Source organism: Oncorhynchus mykiss, chromosome 3, assembly GCF_013265735.2.
Source record: "Oncorhynchus mykiss isolate Arlee chromosome 3, USDA_OmykA_1.1, whole genome shotgun sequence".
NCBI lineage: Eukaryota > Metazoa > Chordata > Actinopteri > Salmoniformes > Salmonidae > Oncorhynchus > Oncorhynchus mykiss.
In genome coordinates this window covers 75,904,929-75,929,792 of record NC_048567.1, presented here as the reverse complement: position 1 = coordinate 75,929,792, position 24,864 = coordinate 75,904,929, and the positions used below count along the sequence as shown (strand labels likewise).

General features: G+C 41.3%; 1 protein-coding gene across 1 annotated transcript in view; it reads left to right on the top strand.

Annotated features, from left to right (window-relative positions):
* The first annotated feature begins 10,100 nt into the window (after window positions 1-10,100).
* Window positions 10,101-24,864, top strand: part of LOC110520599 (collagen alpha-2(V) chain) — a 64,960-nt gene continuing 50,196 nt past the window's right edge. The window contains exon 1 of the mRNA XM_036975225.1: window positions 10,101-10,360. Coding sequence (XP_036831120.1) covers window positions 10,270-10,360 — 91 coding nt within the window. The 5' untranslated portion in view covers window positions 10,101-10,269. The remainder of the gene's footprint in view (window positions 10,361-24,864) is intronic.

Sequence of the window (24,864 nt, the reverse complement as noted above, 5' to 3'; positions counted from 1 at the left end):
TGGTGGCAGTTGGGGGAAAAAAAACAATAGTTGGAAGAGTTGCCAAGTTAGTTAAAAATAATGCACATTTTGATAAGACGTTTTCTTATTAATTAGGCTATTTTATCTTGAACCAAATGGTCTATCTACTAGAAACTCATGGACAATACGGACCCAGAAAAATACATTTATTTTATAGTTATTCAAGTATAAATGACCAAAGTTAACATAGGTTACAGAATAATTACCCAAATTACTGAATATTCCGGTAACTTTGGTAAATTACCAGTAGCTTTGCAACCCTAATTGAGATACATACAACACAGGTAATGGACATAACCATTGAACTTCAGAACAAAGTATGTCTGACTGACAGCATATTCCACAACCTCTCTCCTTTCTCAACTAAAAACACTTCATCAGTACCTAGTGTTAGAAAGCTCCTTCACATGGCAAATAAAATAAATAAAAATGTTATTTGTCGCTTGCTTTGTAAACAACAGGTGAGGCAGGTGTATCAGTGAAATGCTTACTTACGGGCCCTTTCCCAACAAGGCAGAGTTAAAGATAAAGATAAAAAATGAGGAATAAATACACAGTGAATAAAGAATAACAAGTAAAAAAAAAATAACATGGTTACCTATATACAGGGAGTGCCTGTTCAGCTCCTTAAAGTCACAGTAGACATTTTACAGTAAATGTAATTTGTCACAGAGCGTGAAACAACACAAATCTTTTCATTTTTAAATTTAAATTAACAATCTCCATGGGGCCAACATTTTCCCCTAAATGGATGGGTCCCATGAAAACTTCCTCTGAGTTTGAAAGTTAATATGTTTAGGGAAAACCTGTCTAGGAATCAGCATATCTCGTCTCAATGTTCATTTCTGGAAAAGGTTATCTTCGTATTGTCTTCTCTAACAGAAGAGGGTCTAGCAAATAGAGGTGTTACTGTGCTCCTACAAAGTGAATTCGGAAAGTATTCAGACCCTTTGACTTGTTCCACATTTTGTTACTTTACAGCCTTATTTTAAAATGGATTGAATGACGTATAGCTGGTCATCAATCTAAACACAGTAACCCATAACAAAAAAGTGAAAATAGTTTTTTTGACATTTTTGCAAACGTATTAAAAATAAAAAACAGAAATACCTTATTTACATAAGTATTCAAATCCTTTGCAATGAGACTCGATATATAGCTCCCGTGCATCCTGTTTCCATTGATCAAACTTGAGATGTTTCTTCAACTTGATGGGAGTCCACCTGTGGTAAATTCAATTGATTGGACATGATTTGGAAAGGCACACACCTGTTGATGTAAGGTCCCATAATAAATAGTGCATGTCCGTGCAAACACCAAACAACGAGGTTAAAGGAATTGTCTGTCGAGCACCGAGACAGGATTGTATCGAGGCACAGATCTGGGGAAGGGTACCAAAACATTTCTACAGCATTGAAGGTCACCAAGAACACAGTGGCCTCCATCATTATTAAATGGAAGAAGGTTGGAACCACCAAGACAATTCCTAGAGCTGACCGCCAAGGCCAAACTGAGCAATGGAGGGAGAAGGGACTTGGTCAAGGAGGTGACCAAGAACCCACTAATCAATCTGACTGAGCTCCAGAGTTCCTCTGTGAAGATGGGAGAACCTTCCAGAAGGACAACTATCTCTGCAGCCCTCCACCAATCAGGCCTTTGTGGTAGAGTGGCCAGACAGAAGACACTCCTCAGTAAAAGGCACTTGACAGCCCGCTTGGAGTTTGCCAAAAGGCACCTAAAGACTCTCAGACCATAAGAAGCCATGAATGCCAAGCATCGCGTTTGGAGGAAACCTGGCACCATTTCTATGATGAAGCATGGTGTTGGCAGCATCATACTGCGCGGATGTTTTTCAGGGGCAGGGCCTGGGAGACTAGTCAAGATCGACGGAAAGATGAAAGGAGCAATGTACAGACAGATCCTTGATGAAAACCTGCTCCAGAGCGCTCAGACGACGGTTCAACTTCCAACAGAACAACGACCCTAAGCACACAAACCAAGACAACGCTGGAGTGTCTTCGGGACAAGTCTCTGAATGTCCTTGAGTGGCCCAGCCAGAGCCCGGACTTGAACCTGAAAATAGCTGTGCAACAACGCTCCCATCCAACCTGACAGAGCTTGAGAATGGGAGACACTCCCCAAATATAGGTGTGCCAAGCTAGTAGCATTATACCCAAGAAGACTCAAGGCTGTAATTGCTGCCAAAGGTACTTTAACAAAGTACGAAGTAAATGGTCTGAATACTTATGTAAATATGATATTTACGTTTTTATATTTAATACATTTGCAAAAGTGTCTAAAAGACAGGTTTTGGCTTTGTCATTACGGGGTGTTGTGTGTAGATTGATGAGGGGGAAAACAACTATTTAATCAGTTTTGGAATAAGGCTGTAACATAACAAAATATGAAAAAAGTTAAGGGGTCTGAATGCACTGTATATAAAGATATTTGAACCTTTATTTAACTAGGCAAGTCAGCTAAGAACAAATTCTTATTTATAATGACGGTCTACCCCAGCCAAACCCGGACGACGCTGGGCCAATTGTGCGCCGCCCTATAGGACTCCTAATTGCATCCGGATGTGATGCAGCCTGGATTTGTACCAGGGACTGCAGTTAAGCCTCCTGTACTGAGATGCAGTGCATTGGACTGCTATAACATGTAGAGTGTTGAGCTGTGTCCGACTGCAAATACTGAGATAGTGTATGCTATTTACTTAATGAGTATATACAACACACTATATACAGTTTAATTCGGAAGTTTACATACACCTTAGCCAAATACATTTAAACTCAGTTTTTCACGATTCCTGTCATTTTATCCTAGTAAAAAGTCCCTGTACTAGGTCAGTTAGGATCACCACTTTATTTTGAGAATGTGAAATGTCAGAATAATGGTAAAGACAATGATTAATTTCAGCTTTTATTTCTTTCCTCACATTCCCAGTTGGTCAGAAGTTTACATACACTCAATTTGTATTTGGTAGCATTGCCTTTAAATTGTTTAACTTGGGTCAAATGTTTCAGATAGCCTTCCACAAGCTTCCCACAATAAGTTGGGTGAATTTTGGCCCATTCCTCCAGACAGAGCTGATGTAACTGAATCAGGTTTGTAAGCCTCCTTGCTAGCACATGGTTTTTCAGTTCTGCCCACAAATTTTCTATAGGATTGAGGTCAGGGCGTTGTGATGGCCACTCCAACTCCTTGACTTTGTTGTCATTAAGCTATTTTGCCACAACTTTGGAAGAATGCTTTGGGTCATTGTCCATTTGGAAGACCAATTTGTGACCAAGCTGTAACTGATGTCTTGAGATGTTGCTTCAATATATCCACATAATTTTCCTGCCTCATGATGCCATCTATTTTGTGAAGTGCACCAGTCCTTCCTGCAGCAAAGCACCCCCACAACATGATGCTGCCACCCCCATGCTTCAGGTTTGGGATGGTGTTCTGCGGCTTGCAAGCCTCCCCCTTTATCCTCCAAACATAACAGTGTTCATTATGGCCAAACAGTTCTATTTTTGTTTCATCAGACCAGAGGACATTTCTCCAAAAAGTACGATCTTTGTCCCCATGTGCAGTTGCAAACTGTAGTCTGGATTTTATATGGCGGTTTTGGAGCAGTGGCTTCTTCCTTGCTGAGCGGCCTTTCATGTTATGTTGATACAGGACTCGTTTTACTGTGGAAATAGATACTTTTGTACCTGTTTCTTCCAGCATCTTCACAGGGTCCTTTGCTGTTGTTCTGGGATTGATTTGCACTTTTTGCACGAAAATACACATCTCTAGGAGACAGAACACATCTCCTTCCTGAGCGTTATGACTGCTGCCTGGTCCCATGGTGTTTATACTTGTGTACTATTGTTTGTACTTATGAACGTGGTACCTTCAGGCATTTGGAAATTGCTCCCAAAGATGAACCAGACTTGTGGAGGTCTACAAGGTCTTGGCTGATTTCTTTTGATTTTCCCATGACGTCAAGCAAAGAGGCACTTTGTTTGAAGGTAGGCCTTGAAATACATCCACAGGTACACCTCCAATTGACTCAAATGATGTCAATTAGCCTATCAGAAGCCTTGACATAATTTTCTGGAATGTTCCAAGCTGTTTAAAGTTAATCAACTTAGTGTATGTAAACTTCTGACCCACTGATACAGTGAATTAGAAGTGAAAAATCTGTCTGTAAACAGTTGTTGGAAAAATTAATTGTCATGCACAAAGAAGATGTCCTAACCAACTTACCAACTCAACAAGACATTTGTGGAGTTGTTGAAAAACGACTTTTAATGACTTCTGACTTCAACTGTACTATTAGTTCATTTTAGTATACTGTAAACGAATGGGATCCTTTCAGTTGAGCGTACTAGATCTTCGCCTGTCTACTGGAAGTTGATGCTGTTGCTATGCAACCTCTTGCTAGCTAGTTAGCATAACAATTTACTAGTTAGACATTTTACGACTTCTGGTGTGTTGTTAAATTCAATCTGGAGTGGCAGAGTGCGTTCCTAAATTCAGAGCATTTTCAGATTGTCCATTTGTTTCGCTCTCAGAGCGCACACTGGATGCTCGGGCTGAGGTTGATTTGAGCGTTCTGAACTTACAACGGCAGTCAAACACCCAAGCTAACATTGGCTAGCTACTTTCAGACATAAATGAGACCACTCTGACCGTTTACTCGCCCTAGCAGAGCTGGTTAGGCTATTTTCATGTTATCCGGTGTATTGGTGACTGTAACTGTGCTGCTGGTAACAATTTAAGTACCCTTTTTGCAAACGTTTATTGACACTGGCCATATTCAACGGGTGTTGAGAGCTTGTAAATTAATTATGCTGCTCTCTGGTACACTCAGTCCTCTCTGAAATCGGAGTAGATAGCCAGAGCGAATTTAAGAGCGCACCCGAATGTCCATTGGGAATACAATTTTGCTAAGAATGACAGGAATAACCAAGTCAATAAACGATGGGTAGTAAGTTTGACAGCCTATAGTTAATATACTGGAAAATGTGATGTATAAGTAGCGAACTAACTTTAGGTAGTTAGCAAACATACTGGTACATACTGTTGTAATGATATTCTATGTGGTTCGTAAAAACAGAGTAGCTAACAAATTGTCAGCCAACATAACGTGTTAGGTAACTTATTTGAAAAGTAACTACATTGATCAACATTTTCTTAACATTTGTCAAACCAATTTTTTATTTAACCAGGCAAGTCAGTTAAGAACAAATTCTTATTTTCAATGACGGCCTAGGAACAGTCGGTTAACTGCCTTGTTCAGGGGCAGAACGACAGATTTTTTTCCTTGTCAGCTCAGGGATTTGATCTTGTATCCATTCAGTTACTAGTCCAACGCTCTAACCACTAGGCTACTTGCCGTCCCAATGAATTTGTATCCGCTCTCGTTGTACTTCGGTTGCATATTTTTGCCATTTCTTTCAATTCTGAAAAAGATGTGAAGCCACGCCCATTTCCTGAATAATTGCATTATGGGCCCTAAAGTACGGAAATAGTTTCCTCTGTGTGTCTACTTCATATTTTGGCGAATTTAGTACGCCATCCGGGAATCTTTGGCATGCTAACTATATCCATAGTATGACCAATAAGCATACTATGTACTCAATTCACATCACAAATAGTATGGTTAGTGCGGTTAGTATGAGTATTCGAACACAGCTTTGGTCCCATGTTTCAGGAGCTGTAACAGAAGATCCCAGAAATGTTACATATGCACAAAAAGCTTATTTATCACAAATTGTGTGCACAAATTTGGTTACATCCCTGTTAGTGAGTATTTATCCTTCACCAAGATAATCCATCCAACTGACAGGTGTGGCATATCAAGAAGCTGATTAAACAGCATGATCATTAAAAGGTCCACCTTGATCAGGCGGACTGGGACATGTTCTGGTTAGCCTCAGAGAATAATATTGAGGTATACGCTGATTCGGTGAGTGAGTTCATAAGGAAGTGTATTGGAGATGTTGTACCTACTGAGACTATTAAAACCTTCGCTAATCAGAAACCGTGGATAGATGGCGGCATTCGCCTAAAACTGAAAGCACAAACCACCGCATTTAACCATGGAAAAGTGACTGGGAAAATGGCTGAATAGAAACAGTGTAGTTATTCCCTCCGCAAGGCAATCAAACAAGCGAAATGTCAGTATAGAGACAAAGTGGAGTCGCAATTCAACGGCTCAGACATCAAGACGTATGTGGCAGGGACTACAGACAATCACGGACTACAAAAGGAAAACCAGCCACGACACGGACACCGAAGTCTTGCTTCCAGACAAACTAAGCTATTTCTTTGCCCGCTTTGAGGATAATACAGCCACCTACCAAAGACTGTGGGCTCTCCTTCTCCGTGGCAAAAGTGAGTAAGACATTTAAACGTGTTAACCCTCATAAGGCTGTCGGCCCAGACGACATCCCTGGCCGCGTCTTCAGAGCATGTGCAGACCAGCTAACTGGTGTGTTTACGGACATATTCAATCACTCCCTACCCCAATCTGCTAACCCCACATGCTTCAAGATTGCCACCATTGTTCCTGTACCCAAGAAGGCAAAGATAACTGAAATAAATGACTATCGCCCCGTAGCACTCACTTCTGTCATCATGAAGTGCTTTGAGAGACTAATCAAGGATCATATCACCTCCACCTTACCTGTCACCCTAGGCCCACTTCAATTTGCTTATCGCCCCAATAGGTCCACAGACAATGAAATCGCCATTACACTGCATATAGCCCTATCCCATCTGGACAAGAGGAATAACTATGTAAGAATGCTGTTCATTGACTATAGCTCAGCATTTAACATCATAGTACCCTCCAGGCTCAACATTAAGCTTGAGGCCATTGGTCTCTCCCCCTCCCTGTGCAATTGGGCCCTGAACCTCCTGACGGGCCACACCCAGGTGATAAAGGTAGGAAACACCACCTCCACTTCGCTGATCCTCAACACTGGTGCCCCTCAAGGGTGCATGCTCAGCACCTTCCTGTACTCCAGATTCGCCCATGACTGTGTGGCCATGCACGCCTCCAACTTAATCATCAAGTTTGCAGACGACACAGCAGTAGTGGGCTTGCCAACAATGACGAGACAGCCTACAGGGAGGAGGTGAGGGCACTAGGAGTGTGGTGTCAGGAAACAATCTCTCACTCAGCGTCAACAAAACAAAAGAGATGATTGTGGACTTCAGGAAACAGCAGAAGGAGCACCCCCCTATCCACATCGACAGGACAGTAGTGGAGAAGGTGGAAAGTTTTAAGTTCCTCAGCACACACATCATGGACAAACTGAAATGGTCCACCCACACAGACAGTGAGGTGAAGAAGGCTCAAATGCGCCTCTTCAACCTCAGGAGGCTGAAGAAATTTGGCTTGTCACCTAAAACCCACAAACTTTTACAGATGCACAATTGAGAGTATCCTGTCGGGCTGTATCACCACCTGGTACGGCAACTGCACCACCCACAACCGCAAGGCTCTCCAGAGGGTAGTGCGGTCTGCACAACCCATCACCAGGGGAAAAGTATCTGCCCTCCAGGGCACCTACACCACCCGATGTCACAGGAAGGCCAGAAAGATCATAAAGGACAACACCCCGCTATCATCCAAAAGGCGAAGTCAGTACAGCTGCATCAATGCTGGGACTGAGAGACAGAAGCTGTTTTTCAATCTCAAGGCCATCAGACTGTTTAACAGCCATCACTAACACAGAGTGGCTGCTGCCTACATACAGACTTGAAATCATTGGCTACTTTAATAAATGGATCACTAGTGTCACAGTTGATGAAAGGAGAGGACCAAGGTGCAGAGTGGTTAGCATACATTCTTTAGTTTAATCAAAATGACACCAAACACTACAAAAACAAACCATGAAGCTCAAAAGCAAAGTGCTCTAAACATAGTCAACCTCCCACAAACACAGGTGGAAAAAAATGGCGCCTAAGTATGGTTCCCAATCAGAGACAATGATAAACAGCTGTCCCTGATTGAGAACCATACCCGGCCAAACACAAAGAAACATAAAGACAAAAAAAGGATCTCTAAGATCAGAGTGTGACAACTAGTCACTTTAATAATGCCACTTTAATAATGTTAACGTATCTTGCATCACTTATCTCATATGTTTATATTGTATTTTATACCATCTATTGCATCTTGTCTATGCCGCTCTGTCATTGCTCATCCATATATTTATATGTATATATTCTTATTCCATTCCTTTACTTAGATTTGTGTGTACAAGGTAGTTGTTGTGGAATTGTCAGATTACATGTTAGATATTGCTGCACTGTCGGATATAGAAGCACAAGCATTTCGCTACACTCGCAATAACATCTGCCAACCATGTGCACGTGACCAATAACATTTGATTTGATTTGTGCTTGGGACAATAAAAGGCCTCTCTAAAATGTGCAGTTTTGACACACAGCACAATGCCACAGATCTCTTGAGAAGTTTTGAGGGAGCGTGCAATTGGGATGCTGACTGCACGAATGTCCACCAGAGCTGTTGCCATAGAAGATAATGTTCATTAATAATGTTAAGATAAGATAATGTTCATTTCCAAACAGCCTCACAACCGCAGACCACATGTAACCACGCAAGCCCAAGACCACCACATCTGGCTTCTTCACCTGCGGGATTGTCTAAGACCAGCCACCTGAACAGATAAGGAATCTGTCGGTTTGCACAACCAAAGAATTTATGCACAAACTGTCAGAAACCGTCTCAGGGAAGCTCATCTGCGTGCTCGTCGCCCTCACCAGAGTATTGAACTGACTGCAGTTTGGAGTCGTATCTGACTTCAGTGGGCACCTTTGCTGACCACTGGCATGCTGGAGAAGTGTGCTCTTTACGGATGATTACCGGTTTCAACTGTACCGGGCAGTATGGTGTTTTTTGGGTGGCCCATGGTGGCGGTGGGGTAATGGTATGGCAGGCATAAGCTACGGACAAGGAACACAATTGCATTTAATCAATGGCAATTTGAATGCACAGCGATGCTGTGATGAGATCCTGTGGCCCATTGTCGTGCCATTATTCTACTGCCTTCACCTCATGTTTCAGCATAATAATGCTCGGCTCTATGTCTCAAGATACTGACTGGTTTTCTGATCCACGCCCCTAACTTTTTTAGGGCCTAATGAATTTCCTTATATTAACTGTAACTCAGTAAATTAGTTTGAATTGTTGCGTTTATATTTTTGTTCTGTGTATAATACTGTAACATATGCAACTTACTGTCATGCACATCTTTTTTAAGTAAGGGTGTGTGGTGATGGGGATTTGTACCCACTATCCTGGCAACGCAAGAGCCATGCTCTCCCAACTGAGCTGCTCTACCAACTGAGAATTCGTAACAGAATAGGAATGTTTACAAGTGAGATTTTCATTGGATGGTTAGTTAAACGCTTGAGACCTGGCTAACATTTCAACCTGGTTGTTCTTACCAACATGGCTACCGTTATCAACCCATACTCCCAATGATGCTTTGTCTCTCCAGTGTAATACTTTCCAATGTTGTTGTTGTACATCAGCGTATGTTCGCAATCATCATGATAAAGAAAAAATATGGAAATAATTAATTAATTAATACATTAATAATAATTCATAATTAATACATTGATTTATGACTTATAAATCTAGAAATCTCACTCCCAACTTCAACCACACCAGCAGTTCAGGTTCCCCATCACCTTTCCACAGAGACTTTGGGCCATAAAATGTATTCTTATTCTTCTAATAAAAAAAGCTGCCTTTCAACCCATAAAACAGTACTTCAACAGACCTGCTTAGCAACCAGCAACCAGTCCAGGGAGGGGGTGGGGTAAATCAAATCAGTGACAAACTAAGCTTTTCTTATCTGTTTCTTCCTATCTTTGCTCCAATTCTGATCTCAATTGTTTTAGACTGATGAACAAAAAGTAACACACAAGAATCAGTAGAATGATGGAAACTTGTAAACAAGGGTGTAGTTTTCACAAAACCACAAATGCCTGTGAGTGGATGGTTATGAGAGAGGGCTGACAAGAGGGGGAGGAAAATTAGGGTTGCCAGCGTTCTTCTCATTTAAAGCTTTAACTCTTCCCCACAAAAAAAGCACTGGTGCAGTCTGGGTTGGGTCTGTCTTACTCGCTGCTTTACTGGTAGTGTTCTCTGTGTACATGGTACAGTGACACCCTGTACATTTTCACCTCATTTTGCGCACAAGGAGAGCCCATGTCTTTCCTATAGACATGATGAGCTTTGTGTATTCAAGGATTTGCCTTTTTCTGGTTGTCTCTGTGACTCAAGTTTTGTTTGTGAAATGCCAGGATGGAAACAGTGGTAAGTACCTCACTGCTTGTTTATATTAATGCTTACTTAATTAAAGTTGATTGGTATAGCGTTAAGAGTGTGGGTGCCGGTTTGCACGCTGAGTTGAACTTTTAACATGAGCTTGTTGGACTAGGACTTCTCTGGTGTTTAATTTTTACACTTATCTGTGAAGAGCTTCATTTGTTTCAAGTTGTTGGATTTACTTAGTTGTGTTAGTTCTGAAGTGTTCTGCTAATGAGAAGTGTTGGACGTACAGATAACAATTTGTTTCTTTATTACGATGGATCTGTTTTTGCCAAAGTAAATAGCAAGGCAATATGAAGTGCACCGTTACCTTGTTTGGGGTTTTTATTTTTATTGCATTCTAATGGATAGCAGCTGAGGACAGAGTGACGGCATGGAACACGCAAGATAGATTTGTTTAAAGGATGATTGGGACAGACCTCAGCCGGTAGGCTCTCTGAGATTCGTTCCAACTTTGGAAAGGTTGAAACGAGGTGAGAGTAACTTCATAGTGTGGATTATCCTACATGGGAAAATAAACCCTCAGTAAGATTCTGTAGTGTGTCCTGTATGAACATATGTTAGTGAAATGCCAATGATGTTACATGTTCCTCTAAGGTGTCAGATGAAAGCTCTGTGAGAGAAAAGGAGTGCCTCAGGACTAACTTTATTCCTCACCTCTCTTGTCACCAACAAGCAGATGTTTTTTCCTCTGTATTCTACATCTGCCGAGACTATTTCAACATCACACGTCTTGGAGGGAACACAGCTTGCATTCTAATGCAGGGCAGATGTGAGGAGAGGAGCCGGATAAGGGGCAAATGGTGTTGGATTCACTGAGTCATTAGAGCTCTCTGTGCTCTTCGAAAAAAAAAGGGTTCAAAAGGGTTCTTCGGCTGTCCCCATGGAGAACCCTTTTTGGTTCCAGGTAGAACTTTTTTGGGTTCCATGTTGAATCCTCTGTGCAAATGGTTCTACATGGAACTCAAAAGGGAACCAAAGGGGTTCTAGCGGGAACCAATAGGGTTATACAAAGGGTTCCCCTATGGGGACAGCCAGGGAACCCTTTTAGGTTCTAGATAGCACCTTTTTTTCTAAGAGTGTATAGGTAGCCTATACAGACTAGGTGGCCAACACTTAAAACCCAAAGCTGAAACACTTGAGTGTTATTGTTTTAGTAATGTTGTGTCTTCTTTTACAGATTTTTTTAATATTATGATGTCATGGAATGTTCTGATGTCATGAGAGCAAAATACATGAAACAGGCTACTGAAAGTACCTTTGTGGCCCTTGAGTGGCCCCTGATTTTAGTGTGCTGTCAAGTCAATCTTTTTGACTTCTAGCTAAAGGCTCGATTGGAGTTTGTTTCCCCCTTGTGGTGAAATGAACAGAAGCCTCTCACATCTGAGCATGTATAAAGCGTAATCATGTTCAACATGTCTGCACATTTTATGTTGAGTTAATTACCATTATGACAATACTGTTACAATAGAGGCATATATTCCAGTAAAACATGGGACTACTTTAGGTATTATAAGAATATGTGTTCATCTACAAAGCCTGACCAGAGGAGGACCTAAAGCTGATATTCTCGAAAGACGACATATTTTATGTAGGGCCCCTGATCTAATGCCTCTTCAAAATGGACGACCGGTGACGAATCTCCCCCAGAGGAAAGTTATGTCCCTTACATTCTATTGGATTTCAGAGTACTAGTCCCACTAGTCGTTTTTCCCTGTCTGGTCTCTGCTCAGGGTGGAGGCCAAGGTTATCACATTTGTCCACATGAAACGAGGCACAGAGAACTTGAACTCATGTTCCCACAGAACATTAATGATGCCAACCTAGGGAGAAGAACGTTCTAATTCAATCCTGTCAAAGCAGCAAAAAAGTTCTCAAATTCCCGCAACTAAGTGAAAAACGAGTCAACTCTGCTTTTGAGAAATGTTTTAGGGTATGGTTATCATTGAATGGTTATGTTGAGTTAAGTATGGGGTACAGTTGAGGTTTTAGCCACTTTATGTCATTGTGAGTAGAAAGGCCATCCTATGTTTCCAAAGCGTTTATTAGCCCTTAGAATAGCAGCAACAAATCCCTGTGTTTAGAACTTCGTCATTTCAAGAACCCGTCAGACTTGGTTGAATCAGAACGAGACTTTCGATTTGCAATTAGATTGAAATGATATGAAAAGGGAAGTATGTCATGTGGCGACAGAGACCAGCTTCTGAATAGGCTGATGTGCTGCAGAGTAAAACTCTAGAGACATCCAATGATTCAATATGTTATTTTGCACAATTGAAAAAGCTCTTTTTGAAAAGTGTAAATGCATTGTAGAATAATATTCCAAGATTTGTTTTCAGCATAGTAATCATAACCTCTATGACCTCATCTATAATAAGCAGTGTAACTGGATTTAATTGAGATTTTTATATGGAAAATGGCGACTTATAATGGAGTGTGGTTGAATGTTGATTAAAGTGAGGAATTGCAAACAGACATTCTGTCTCAGAGAAGTTGGAACACAACAGTAATATTTATCGGTTCTAGAAAATAGAGACTGTAAACCATGAAGAAGAAAAGATTGTGGAGGGTATTAAAGATATTTTTAAAAACTGCTTAGATTTCTGAACGGGAGAGTTCAAGATGAACTTTTGAAGACTGGAAACATGTTTAGAGCAAATGTTTGAAATCGTTTTTTGAACAGTTTTAAATGAATGCCATATGTGTACACATGTGTTGGAAGTGTGCTTGCTCGATGGTCTCAAATTCTTGATAGACTTGCGGATGACAAACGAGAGGTCTAAGCTTTGCACTAACACATACAAACAAAACACAATCATTTTTTCTGACATAGGTAGGTCTTCACTCCGTAATAAAAGTATGTAGTGTGCAAGTTGTAACAAGCAAGTTTGTGAACATAGGCAAAATTGCCATGGGGGATGGGGGGAATATGATGTCATTTCAGAGGATTTGTTTTTGGACAGAAGCTGTAGAGATCAGTAATAAATGGCAGTTCTGTAGCCAAAGTTTTGCCCAAAGTCAACCTTTAAAGGAATTGTCTAATGTTTCCAGATTTCCATGAAAAATGGCCAATAATGAATTATAATCTGAATTAAATAGTTTTCCTTCCCCAAAATGTTAATGAAGTATGTTAAAAAGTAAAAAAGCAGCTATTCAGTGTTGGAATGGTGTGGGCGTATCGCAACAACAGAATGGTGTGGGCGTATCGCAACAACAGAATGGTGTGGGCGTATCGCAACAACAGAATGGTGTGGGCGTATCGCAACAACAGAATGGTGTGGGCGTATCGCAACAACAGAATGGTGTGGGCGTATCGCAACAACAGAATGGTGTGGGCGTATCGCAACAACAGAATGGTGTGGCCGTATCGCAACAACAGAATGGTGTGGGCGTATCGCAACAACAGAATGGTGTGGGCGTATCGCAACAACAGAATGGTGTGGGCGTATCGCAACAACAGAATGGTGTGGGCGTATCGCAACAACAGAATGGTGTGGGCGTATCGCAACAACAGAATGGTGTGGGCGTATCGCAATAACAGAATGGTGTGGGCATATCGCAACAACAGAATGGTGTGGGCGTATCGCAACAACAGAATGGTGTGGGCGTATACCAGTCATAAAAAAATATGAATGTGAGTAGCTCGGTGATTGACCAGCTCATCCTCCTCAGGACATCATCCTCTATGAGGAAACAACATGCAAAAGCATATTTTTTTTTTGCAATTTATGTTTTGGACATAAACATGAGTATAGGGTGAGTCAATTATTTGGGTATTAATTATCAGAATATGAACTATTAAAGTTTTCACTGGACAGATACTTTAAAACTGCATTTTCTCTCATCCTCATGGCAAAATGTGTATAGTAGCAGGAAATTAGTTTTGAAACTGCAGCATTTTCTCTCAGCCTCATGGCAAAATGTGTATAGTAGCAGGAAATTAGTTTTGAAACTGCAGCATTTTCTCTCAGCCTCATGGCAAAATGTGTATAGTAGCAGGAAATTAGTTTTGAAATTGCAGCATTTTCTCTCAGCCTCATGGCAAAATGTGTATAGTAGCAGGAAATTAGTTTTGAAACTGCAGCATTTTCTCTCAGCCTCATGGCAAAATGTGTATAGTAGCAGGAAATTAGTTTTGAAACTGCAGCATTTTCTCTCAGCCTCATGGCAAAATGTGTATAGTAGCAGGAAATTAGTTTTGAAACTGCAGCATTTTCTCTCAGCCTCATGGCAAAATGTGTATAGTAGCAGGAAATTAGTTTTGAAACTGCAGCATTTTTTCTCATCCTCATGGCATAATGTGATGAAATGCAAGAAGTTCGGAGTTCCAACCCAAAAAATACCTAAATAATAAAATAATATATTTGTTAGTGGAAGATTGGGGGGCCTTTCATTTATCCTTCCACTTATACTGTGTTTTCAAAATATCCTTCCACGTACCCCTCATAATACCCTTCCGTGTAACCCTCATAATACCCCTTCATATACCCCACCACATACCTCTCAATGTACCCCTCATAAAACCCTTCATAATACACTTCCATATACCCTGCCATATACCCCTCATAATACCCCTCCACGTACCCTTCATAATAACCATCAAAGGAAACCCACAATATACCCCCATATACCCCTCATAATACCCCTCATAATATCTCTGCATATACCCCTCATAATACCCCTCCATATACCCCTCATAATACCCCTCCATATACCCCTCATAATACCCCTCCATGCACCCCTCATAATACCCTTCCATATACCCCTCATAATACCCCTCCATATACCCCTCATAATACCGCTCCATATACCCCTCATAATACCCCTCCATGTACCCTTCATAATAACCCTCAAAGGAACCCCACAATATACCCGCATATACCCCTCATAATACCCTTCCATATACCCCTCATAATACCCTTCCATATACCCCTCATAACACCCCTCCATGTAACCTTCATAATACCCCTCCATTTTACCCAACATATACTTCTCCATGTACCCTTCATAATACCCCCCATAATACCCTCATAATACCCCTCCATGTAACCCTCATAAAACCATTCCATGTACCCCTCATAATACTCTTCCATGTACCCTCATAATACCCCTCCAAATACCCCTCATTATACCCCTCTATATACCCCTCATAATACCCCTCCATATATCCCTCATAATACCCCTCCATGTACCCCTCATAATACCCCTCCAAATACCCCTCATTATACCCCTCTATATACCCCTCATTATACCCCTCATAATACCCTTCCATATACCCTTCCATATACCCCTCATAATACCCTTCCATGTACTCTTCATAATGCCCCTCATAATACCCCTCCAAATACCCCTCATTATACCCCTCTATAAACCCCTCATAATACCCTTCCATATACCCCTCATAATACCCTTCCATGTACCCTTAATAATGCCCCTCATAATACCCCTCCAAATACCCCTCATTATACCCCTCTATAAACCCCTCATAATACCCCTCATAGTACCCATCTATATACCCCCCATAATACCCCATATATTCATAATACCCTTCCATGTACCCCTCATAATACCCCTCCAAATACCCCTCATTATACCCCTCTATAAACCCCTCATAATACCCCTCATAATACCCCTCATAATACCCATCTATATACCCCCCATAATACCCCTCATTATACCCCTCTATAAACCCCTCATAATACCCATCATAATACCCATCTATATACCCCCCATAATACCCCTCATATTCATAATACCCTTCCATGTACCCCTCATAATACCCCTCCATATTCCCCTCATAACACCCCTCCATATACCCCTCATAACACCCCTCCATATACCCCTCATAATACCCCTCCATATACCCCTCATAACACCCCTCCGTATACCCCTCATAACACCCATCCATATACCCCTCATAACACCCATCCATATACCCCTCATAACACCCCTCATAACACCCATCCATATACACCTCATAACACCCCTCATAACACCCATCCACATACCCCTCATAACACCCATCCATATACCCCTCATAACACCCCTCCATATACCCCTCATAACACCCCTCCATATACCCCTCATAACACCCCTCCATATACCCCTCATAACACCCCTCCATATACTCCTCATAACACCCCTCATAACACCCCTCCATATACCCCTCATAACACCCCTCCATATACCCCTCATAACACCCATCCATATACTCCTCATAACACCCCTCATAACACCCCTCCATATACCCCTCATAACACCCCTCCATATTCCCCTCATAATACCCCTCCAAATTCCCCTCATAATACCCTCCATATACCCCTCATAATACCCCTCCATATTCCCCTCATAGTACCCCTCCATATACCCCTCATAGTACCCCTCCATGTACCCCTCATAATACCCCTCATAATTCCGCTCCATATACCCCTCATAATACCCCTCCATATACCCCTCATAACACCCATCCGTATACCCCTCATAACACCCATCCATATACCCATCATAACACCCCTCCATATACCCCTCATAACACCCCTCCATATACCCCTCATAACACCCATCCATATACCCCTCATAACACCCCTCCATATACCCCTCATAACACCCCTCCATATACCCCTCATAACACCCATCCATATACCCCTCATAACACCCCTCCATATACCCCTCATAACACCCATCCATATACCCCTCATAACACCCATCCATATACCCTTCATAACACCCCTCATAACACCCATCCATATACTCCTCATAACACCCCTCATAACACCCCTCCATATACCCCTCATAACACCCCTCCATATACCCCTCATAACACCCCTCCATATACCCCTCATAACACCCCTCCATATACCCCTCATAACACCCCTCCATATACCCCTCATAACACCCATCCATATACTCCTCATAACACCCCTCATAACACCCCTCCATATACCCCTCATAACACCCCTCCATATACCCCTCATAACACCCATCCATATACTCCTCATAACACCCCTCATAACACCCCTCCATATACCCCTCATAACACCCCTCCATATTCCCCTCATAATACCCCTCCAAATTCCCCTCATAATACCCTCCATATACCCCTCATAATACCCCTCCATATTCCCCTCATAGTACCCCTCCATATACCCCTCATAGTACCCCTCCATGTACCCCTCATAATACCCCTCATAATTCCGCTCCATATACCCCTCATAATACCCCTCCATATACCCCTCATAACACCCATCCGTATACCCCTCATAACACCCATCCATATACCCATCATAACACCCCTCCATATACCCCTCATAACACCCCTCCATATACCCCTCATAACACCCATCCATATACCCCTCATAACACCCCTCCATATACCCCTCATAACACCCCTCCATATACCCCTCATAACACCCATCCATATACCCCTCATAACACCCCTCCATATACCCCTCATAACACCCATCCATATACCCCTCATAACACCCATCCATATACCCTTCATAACACCCCTCATAACACCCATCCATATACTCCTCATAACACCCCTCATAACACCCCTCCATATACCCCTCATAACACCCCTCCATATACCCCTCATAACACCCCTCCATATACCCCTCATAACACCCATCCATATACTCCTCATAACACCCCTCATAACACCCCTCCATATACCCCTCATAACACCCTTCCATATACTCCTCATAACACCCCTCATAACACCCATCCATATACCCCTCATAACACCCCTCCATATACCCCTCACAACACCCCTCCATATACCCCTCATAATACCCCTCCATATACCCCTCATAATACCCCTCCATATACCGTCAAGAGAGGCTCAATAAGTGACGTCAAACTGCCCAGCAGTGGACCAGTGAGAAACCATGCAAAACATGTTAGTGTGTGAACACTCCCCCTCCCAACGGGCAGACTGACACGCCTTTAAAACATCTTCAAAGATGGCCACAACACTGTACATCAAAGGAACTAGACCATTTAATCTTTGTGGAGCATGTGTTCTTTCTACTTACTTATACATGTGTTTATATTAGATTTGGTCTTCGGTGTTTTTAATAAACATTTTGGTATTTATTGAAGACAAATGCCAGACTGATGACTGATGACTTTCTCTCTCTCTCTCTCTCTCTCTCTCTCTCTGTGGGTAATGTGCAAGAGGCAAACAAAGCTGGTATTCTGAATCAACAAACCTACATATATTAGGTCACTTTGTTTCGCAAATTGGTTCCAGTTGTTGCTGCCACATCAGTTACTTACATCCCAAGAAATGGGCTGTTTTCTCCCCAAAAGCTAATGTCCAAACACATGAAGTCCACCAGACGTGGGACTGATTGGAACCATGTGCTGCATTTTTGCGCTATGACTTGATTACGGACCAAAAGAAATCCAGATTGTGCTTTGGGTCGGATTACACCTCAACCAGAGTACCAGACATCCATGTTTTATCAACTGCCTGGCATGATAGCCCATGGCTTTGAATCTGCAGGACTCATTGGAAATTATAGATTCCAATGATAGACCAAATGGATGGAGATTATAGATGTTTAATGCAGCTCGTGCCAATGAGGCTGCTCCATGGGAACTACCAAATGACAGCATCAGCAAACAGGGGAGTGGAGGGGGGATGATTTCCAGATGTTAAAATAGTTGCTTTGGCAGTATTTGGAAAATATTAAAACAAGTCTTAGCCGAAAGGAGGGAGGGAGGCTGGGGGTGAAGTTATAGAGCTGTAAGACGCGGTAGGTCAGGGTACGGCTTGGGGCCTGGGGCTGTGGGACGCCTGAGGGATGGAGCCCCCTCTCCTCTTTCCACCCACAAGACTCCATGGTTTGAAAGTAAAAAATTATCATTTTTGAAAGCTCTCTCACATGTTGCATCAGCTCTGAGTGGCACTTCCTTCTCAGTCAGCTCTGAGTGGCACTTCCTTTTCAATCAGCTTTGTGACCAACTCAACAACCTGTCCAGTTTTAGGAAATGTAGATGATGACGAGATGGTCTGTAAGCGTGTGCCTTGTTCAAGAACACAAACGCAGACTTGCTGGCGAACGGTGTGCGTCTGTCGTTTTGAGTTGCCTTTGCAGGTTTTGAATGTTTATACAGCTGGTTGTATTTTGTCGGAGGAGATCAAGAAGGACGTCTGCCCTCTGGAGTTGATCCGCTGGAGGTTGGCAGTCTTAAATATACTGTTCTCTCCCTCCGAGCATGTTCTCTATCTGTCCCCTGATGACCATTTCAAAGACTGGTGTAATTGGTTTAGATCCTCCAAATTCATGACATGCTATGTCACATTAGGATAGGTTCTCCTACGCGGGTTCAATGCGTACAAAACAAATCGTAACCTCTGAACCTTCAAGTAAAAATGTGCATACGCTTTTTTTCATAGAACTTCCTAGTGGATGATTCTGATACTTTCCAAGTGGGAAACTCAGACCTCATCTTTCTACAACCAGTTACTAAGTCGGAAATTTGAGAGTTTTGAGTTCCAAGTTGGCTTGAACGTGAGTCAGCACCACATACCTGGGTTCATATAGTAATTTTTATTTTTTTAAATACATTAGTTGTACTTGGTTGTGCTTGCCTGGCATAATGGTACCAATGGAATAGTCCCAAAAGTGCAAATCCTGCCCAGAAGTCAAATATTTTAGACACTGTTTGAACCCAGGTCTGCGACACAACTAAACAGATACTTTCCTGAATTGATAAATGCAATTATGAAACGTTGTTGATATTAAATTATACTTGTTGGATACTGAGTGTACAGCATGATGTCATAAGTGGTTTCCTATAGCTGCTTGTCTGTACTGTGCCGTCTGTGGGCCATGTGCTGCCTGATGTTTGACTACAAGCAGCCTTCGCAAACCTAAATTCTAGGCTTTACTCTGTGGTTAAGGTCTATGGTTGCTGCCTGCAATGACTAGTGGGTGTCAATGGTCATGGTGGTCATGTTTAGGTTCCATGCTCTTGTCGTGTAGGAAACTTGATTGACAGCTGACGTGGGTTAGAGGTTGATTCCTTGACGATAGCTGGTCCTTCTCTCGTGTGTCTCCTCTGCTGGTCCTTCTCTAGCCCACAATGTCCTAGCAGCAGAGCAAATACAGTACCCGGAAGGACATCATGTGGTTCAGTTGGCTGAGTCAGGGACATGATATAAAGGAATGGAAGCATGTCTAAGTTATTCAGATGGTCAGATACAGTATGTGTTAGTACAGTATGTGTTAGTACAGTATGTGTTAGTATAGTATGTGTCAGTACAGTATGTGTTAGTATAGTATGTGTAAGTATAGTATGTGTAAGTATAGTATGTGTTAGTATAGTATGTGTTAGTATAGTATGTGTTAGTACAGTATGTGTTAGTACAGTATGTGTCAGTATAGTATGTGTTAGTATAGTATGTGTCAGTATAGTATGTGTTAGTATAGTATATGTTAGTATAGTATATGTTAGTACAGTATGTGTTAGTACAGAATGTGTTAGTATAGTATGTGTCAGTATAGTATGTGCTAGTACAGTATGTGTTAGTATAGTATGTGTCAGTATAGTATGTGTCAGCATAGTATGTGCTAGTCCAGTATGTGTTAGTATGTGTCAGTATAGTATGTGTTAGTATAGTATGTGCTAGTACAGTATGTGTTAGTATAGTATGTGTCAGTATAGTATGTGCTAGTACAGTATGTGTTAGTATAGTATGTGTAAGTATAGTATGTGTTAGTATAGTATGTGTCAGTATAGTATGTGTTAGTACAGTATGTATAGTATGTGTTAGTATAGTATGTGTAAGTATAGTATGTGTTAGTACAGTATGTGTCAGTATAGTATGTGTTAGTACAGTATGTATAGTATGTGTTAGTACAGTATGTGTCAGTATAGTATGTGTCAGTACAGTATGTGTCAGTACAGTATGTGTCAGTATAATGTGTTAGTACAGTATGTATAGTATGTGTTAGTACAGTATGTGTTAGTACAGTATGTGTCAGTATAGTATGTGTTAGTACAGTATGTGTCAGTATAGTATGTGTTAGTACAGTATGCATAGTATGTGTTAGCTCCTTTCAAACTCAGCTTGTCCACCATGTTCGCTTAATGTTTAAGTATCAACGTTATTGGCTTTAACAACTACGTTCAACTACTTAAAGAACATCTTTAAATAGGACGCCAGTTGCTTGTCTGTTTTCCTTAGTTTATGACAGGTGAAAGGTCACAGGTGAAAGATTACATGTGAAAGTTCCCAAGGTCACTGGCTCAAGTGAAAAGGGTTCCAATGGCAGGTAGCATGGGAAATATAGGACCCTTTCAAGAGTACCCTAGGACCTCTCATTTTCTCTGAAGCACTTTTATGTTGGCTATTTTGTTATTGTGAACATTAACTGTAAACTGTGTTTGCATGACTTTGAGAGTCACTGCATTTATAAACAGCAGCATGCAATGATTCTAGACTTCCTGGTCAAATCCCAGAACAGATCTGCCTAATGGATGTTTCTGGTGATTTGGAATTCCGGTTCAGAGAATTCCTTGGACTTGAGTCAAGCCTTGAATAGCTGCTGTACTGTGTCCACTATACTACTACCAGTAGTGTAAAGTACTTAAGTAAAAATACTTTAAAGTTCTACCTCTGTAGTTTTTTGTGTATCTGTACTTTACTTTATTATTTATATTTTGGACACCTTTTACTTTTACTCCACTACATTCCTAAAGAAAATACGTACTTTTTACACAATAATTTTCCCTGACACCCAAAAGTACTCGTTACATTTTTATTATTACATATTTATTATTTATTTAACCTTTAATAGTCCAACGGTAACAGTGCAGAATACTTATCTGACAGTTCCTAGTATGACCGTCTCTCTTAATGTCCCTCGCAATTACACTTACATGGTCAGCAAAGCAGGTCCAAGTCAAGCTCCGATTGATGTGAAGTGTAGATTGTATCAGATGTGATGAAAAAAATAGATGTTATATGCATTTCTGGTCCTCATGACTATACAATGGATTTGTTGCATGATTAATTAACCATTACTACCTCATGTACTTAGTCATGGATGATGTAATGACACCTGCACGTACAACGGCAAACACACACACACACACACACACAGAGAGAGACATACACACGAGTTGATTCTCTGTTGAAATGGTGTACGAGAGTTCCTTAAAGACGTTAAGATGTTGAGAGGAGGGAATTTAGATTGTGCAAAACCATGCAGTTCAGAATGCTGCCAATATGAATCAGGGTCATTCTTGCTGGACTGTGTCATGGGCCATAAAGAAATCCTCCATGGAAATAAACCATCCTGAAAATGAGTGCATTCTTTCAGCACAATGTAGGACTGTGTGTCAGACAGTCACCCACCAGATGTCCATTCCTACACCAACAAGCAGACTACACAGTAAGCCAAGACCAATGTCAACGTCTGACCAGTGAAATGTTTGAGTCATGTGTACCAGGAAACTAAATTGAATGATTTCACCAGAGTTTCTATGATTTGAAGGAACTGGGCTGTTAACGGGTACGTTTGAATGAAAAAACACTTTGAAAACCTCAGAGTGTTGCATTTCTTATACAGAGATGTCAGGTTAGGCCTATGTGACATATTCCACATTAGATGTGACATATTCCACATTAGATGTGACATATGACACATTAGATGTGGCATATTCCACATTAGATGTGACATATTCCACATTAGATGTGACATATTCCACATTAGATGTGACATATTCCACATTAGATGTGACATATTCCACATTAGATGTGACATATTCCACATTAGATGTGACATATTCCACATTAGATGTGACATATTTCACATCAGATGACATTAGGTGACATTTAGAACGTGGCATGTATACATACGGTATTAGCCTATACAACAGCCATTAATAACAAAGATTGATGGCTATATTCATGGATCAAACATCTTGAAAGCAGTAATTTACCGAGAACAAAAAAGCCTGAGTGAGTGAAGTATTATTAAGTACAGCTTTTGGACGCATGCTGTAAATATGAGCAGTGCTTAAAGTGGATCCACATGTTGTTTTCTGTTGGGAACAATTTAATTGCCTTCTAATTGCCATTGCGAATACTTTTAGTTAGCATAACATCAACACAGCCATACAGGGTCTTTATTATTAAATCTTTATTTACCCACACGGACTCAGTGAGGGAACTGGAGAAGTTGATATCAGATCAAATGACATTTTATTTCTCACATGCGCCGAACACAACAAGCCCCTTAACCAATAACGCAGAGCAAGAAAATATTTGCTAAATAAACGAAAGAAAACAAAATGTGACGCATAAAATTACAATTAGGAGGCTACATCCAAGGGGTACCGGTACTGTGTCAATGTGCGGGTTAGTTGAGGTAATTGAGGTCATATGTACATGTAGGTAGGGGTAAAGTGACTATGCATAGATAATAAACAGGTTAGTTGAGGTAATTGAGGTCATATGTACATGTAGGTAGGGGTAAAGTGACTATGCATAGATAATAAACAGGTTAGTTGAGGTAATTGAGGTCATATGTACATGTAGGTAGGGGTAAAGTGACTATGCATAGATAATAAATAGGTTAGTTGAGGTAATTGAGGTCATATGTACATGTAGGTAGGGGTAAAGTGACTATGCATAGATAATAAACAGGTTAGTTGAGGTAATTGAGGTCATATGTACATGTAGGTAGGGGTAAATTGACTAGGCATAGATAATAAACAGCGAGTAGCAGCAGTGTAAAAAAAGGGGGTCAATGCAAATAGTCCAGTGGCCATTTGATTGTCTGTTCAACAGTCTTATGGGTTGGGGGTAGAAGCTGTTAAAGAGACTTTTGGACCTAGACTTGGCGCTCCGGGAACCGCTTGCCGTGCGGTAGCAGAGAGAACAGTCTATGACTAGTTTGAATTGTTGTATCTGACTGTAGACATGTTGATGCTGTTGTTTCCCCTTCAGGTCTTCAGTCATCCAGTGATTTGCGTTGGCAGGTTATCAAGGTACGTGTGGGTGGGTGGTGGATTAGCTCTGTGTAATACATTTCATCCAGGGCAGTTTCATCTCTCTCTCAGCCCAGTCCCTTCCTCACAGGCTGGGCTATCTCCATCACAGGAAGCCCTGTCACAGTGGTATTTCCTCTGGAAGAGTTTGGTGTTTTGTCTCTGGGGTTGGGCTATTCATGTCCACGGTCGTTTATGCCCCTGTCAAACCTTGGAGAGAGACAGGAAACCTTTACTTTAGGTCTGCGTCTCTAAGGGATATTGTGTACAAGGACACATTGGCTGCGTTTACACATGAAGCCAAATTAGGATATTTTTTCCACAAATTGGTATTTTGGCCAATCACATATCTGTCTATGTCAGATCTTTTTCTGAACTGATCTGATTTGTCAAAATACCAATTAGTGAAATAAATATCAGAATTGGGATGACTGTGTAAACACAGCCATTGTACTGCAGATACAGTGGGGCAAAAAAGT